This window comes from Myotis lucifugus, unplaced genomic scaffold (assembly GCF_000147115.1).
Source record: "Myotis lucifugus unplaced genomic scaffold, Myoluc2.0 scaffold_61, whole genome shotgun sequence".
NCBI lineage: Eukaryota > Metazoa > Chordata > Mammalia > Chiroptera > Vespertilionidae > Myotis > Myotis lucifugus.
Window position 1 is genome coordinate 4,667,517 of NW_005871109.1, and position 3,396 is coordinate 4,670,912.

Here is a 3,396-nt window from a genome sequence, read left to right on the forward strand (position 1 = left end):
GCGTGACAGGGGGGAGCTCTCAACCCCTGATGGGCCCTGCTCTGTGCGTGACAGGGGGTGGCACCGCAACCTCCCTATCGACCCTGCCTTGATTGTGACAGGGGGCAGTGCCCCAACCCCCCAATCGGCCCTACCTTGAGCGTGACTAGGGCTGGCATCGCAACCTCCCGATCCGCCCTGCTCTGTGCATGACAAGGGGTGGCGCCCCAACTCCCCAATCGGCCTTGCTCTGAGCCCGACCAGGAGCTGCACCTAGGGATTGGGCCTGCCCTCTGCCACCTGGGAGCAGGCCTAAGCCAGCAGGTCATTATCTCCCGAGGGGTCCCAGACTGCGAGAGGGCACAGGCCGGGCTGAGGGACCCCCCCCTTCCCCCGAGTGCACAAATTTTTGTGCACCGGGCCTCTAGTATAAAATAATATTGCATGTTAACTCTAATTGAAAATATTTTTAAAAAATCATGGCCAGGCCCTAGCCAGCTTGGCTCAGTGGATAGAGCGTCAGCCTGCGGACTTAAGGGTCCCGGGTTCAAGTCCAGCCAAGGGCACATGCCTGGGTTGCAGGCTCGTTCCCCAGTGGGGGGTGTGCAGGAGGCAGCCAATCAATGATTCTCTCTCATCATTGATGTTTCTATCTCTCTCTCCTCCCTTCTTCTCTGAAATCAATAAGGAAATATATTTTTAAAAAATACTTAAATTAAAAAAAATCATGGCCAGTGTAGAGCAGAGAAGTATTGAGATATATTAAAAAGGTTAAAGAAAACACAATAAGGAAAAATTCTTAGGGAGAAAGATAAGGAAAGTGTTATGTGGGAGAAAATCAAAGAGATGTAGGTAGAGCTAGAATCTAACCATGTTGCTTTGCATTATCATTTTCTTACTGACTTCCAGATTCCCTCTTTTCCCAGACCCTTGAGATAAGTTGCACCTTTCTCTATTGCTGAATCTCTCTCTGCCCATAATGATTACTTTCACTGAGTTACTGGGTACCTGCAAGTGAAACATCTCATTTATCTCTTCTCCATGTCAGAATTTCTTTCTTTTTGTCCTCCCATTTCCTTTTTTCCTTCATTTCCATTTGCTGCAAAGTAAATGATAAGGGGGAAGGGAAGAGGAACGAACCAGTTGCATTTCTTAGGGATAAAAGGAAAAGCGTGTGTGTTCTCAATTGTCATTTCTCTTTTTTTATAGTTGGAAGTGCGTGAAGACCCCAGCAGCAATAAGGATCTGAAGGTTCAGTGTGATGAAGAAGAACTCAGGATTTACCAGCTAAACATTCAGATCCGGGAAGTTTTTGCAAATCGTTTCACTCAGATGTTTGCAGATTATGAGGTGTTTGTCATTCAGCCCAGCCAGGATAAGGAGTCCTGGTTTAATAACAGGGAACAGATGCAAAACTTTGATAAAGTGAGTGTAATCTGCTGGGGAGGAGGGTGAGGAATGAAGATTTAACTGATAATGAGTTTTTCTTTCATAATACAGATGACCCTTGAACAATGTGGGGGTTAGGGGTGTCAATCTCCTTCATAGTCAGAAATTTGTCTATAACTTTTGACTCCTCCAAAACTCCAGATGTCCTTTGGTATCTGTTGGTGCTTGATTCCGGGACACCGTGGATACCAAAATTTGCAGATGCTCAAGTCCCATTTTTATTTTTATTTACTTATTTTTAAATATTTTTATTGATTTCAGAGAGGAAGAGAGAGATAGAAACATCCAATGGTGAGAGAGAATCATTGATTGGCTGCCTCCTGCATGCCCCACAACTGGGGAGGGGATCGAACCCACAACCCAGGCATGTGCCCTGACCAGGAATCAAACCATAACCTCCTGGTACATAGGTGACGCTCAACCACTGAGCCACGCCGGCCAGTTTAAAAATGATGTAGAAAAAGGCATACTGTCAGCCCACCACATCCATGGATTCCTAACAGTATTTTCGATCTGCAGTTGTTTAACTCCACAAATGCAAAATCTAGGGATACGGATGGAGGGCCAATTGTATGTTTATTGAAAAATATATATGTATAAATGGACCTGTGCAGTTCAAACCTATGTTGTTCAAGATTAAATGTGGGGATTAAATGTGGGAAACAAGTTCATGATCCTTCTGGTGCTGATAAAATGCAAGGTCTTGTTGCTTTAGAACAGAGTGCTGGTTCTTACTATCAGGTGATTTACCTTCATTGTTTAAAAAAAAATGATGAAGAGATTTTGCTGTTGGCTTTTCATAAAGACCTAGGAAGCTTCAGAGAATTATCCCATTAGATCCTTTGGGTATGTTGCCTTTGCTGGTTAAAGGTGACATACCCTTTTCCCTTTTTCCTCTTCTCTGTTGATGGATGACTGTCTGTTTCCTTGTCTCACCAGGCATCTTTTCTATCAGATCAGCCTGAGCCCTACTTGCCCTTTCTCTCAAGATTCCTGGAGACCCAGATGTTTGCTTCTTTCATTGACAATAAAATTATGTTTCATGATGATGATGATAAAGACCCTGTGCTCCGGGTGTTTGATTCCCGAGTAGATAAGATCAGACTGTTGAATGTTCGGACGCCTACTCTCCGCACATCCATGTACCAGAAGTGTACCACTGTGGATGAAGCAGGTGAGGCCTCCTTGTTGCTGTACTTCTAGCTTCTTGGATTATGTCACTAATGTGTCCCTGCTCCTAAACATGCCAGCTTCTTTCCGTTTCTGCTTTTGCTTAAGTTTTCCCCATAGCCTGAAATGCTCTTTCTTTTTTGCCTGGTTAGCTCTTTTCATCCTTTAACACTGTGTCAATTGGGAATGGGTCCTGCTGTAGGTAATAGAGAAGAGAATCTAATTAGCAGTGGGCTAGAAACATGAGATATTTTCCCCAGATTAGCAAGAAATGCAGGAATTGGTGGTTGCTGGTGTTGGTTCAGCTGCTCGACAGTGTAATCAGGAACTGAGGTTCTGTCTTTACCCAGCTATCCTTAGTGTATCGACTTATATTCATGCTGGGAATTTTAAAAAATATGTTTTTATTCATTTTATTTGAGAGAGAGAGAGAGAAAGAGAGAGAAACATCAATCAGCTTCCTCCTGCATGCCCCCTGCCTGCAACCTGAGCATGTGCCCTGACCAGGAATCAAACCTGCATCTTGGTGAATGGGACAGTGCTGAACCAAATTGAGCCACACCGGCTTGGCCTACAAGAGGCTTTTTATGTTCATATTCAGGGTAAGAAGAGGGGAGGCTGCTATCAGCCAAAGCTTTCTGTTGTCTCATAGGCCAGAACCATGTTATGTGACTATACTTAAGTGCAAGAAAGACTGAAAGGGAGTAGTGAATTGGATGTAATGTTACCCTAAACAGTGTTGAGTTTTATTAGCAGAAAGAGGAGCAAATGAGTATGAGTAGCAGTTGATAGTGTAGG

The 3,396-nt window shown here is 44.1% G+C and overlaps 1 protein-coding gene across 8 annotated transcripts in view; it reads left to right on the forward strand.

Moving 5' to 3' along the window:
• The window catches only part of DENND5A (DENN domain containing 5A), a 58,228-nt gene that overhangs the window by 23,866 nt on the left and 30,966 nt on the right, over positions 1-3,396 (forward strand). For all 8 annotated transcript variants that reach the window (XR_002829503.1, XM_023754553.1, XM_023754555.1 and 5 more), the window contains 2 exons: positions 1,189-1,404; positions 2,368-2,602. Coding sequence is in view for 7 of the 8 variants with exons in the window: in XM_023754553.1 (XP_023610321.1) it covers positions 1,189-1,404; positions 2,368-2,602 (451 nt within the window). In the remaining variant the exon portion in view is untranslated. The remainder of the gene's footprint in view (positions 1-1,188; positions 1,405-2,367; positions 2,603-3,396) is intronic.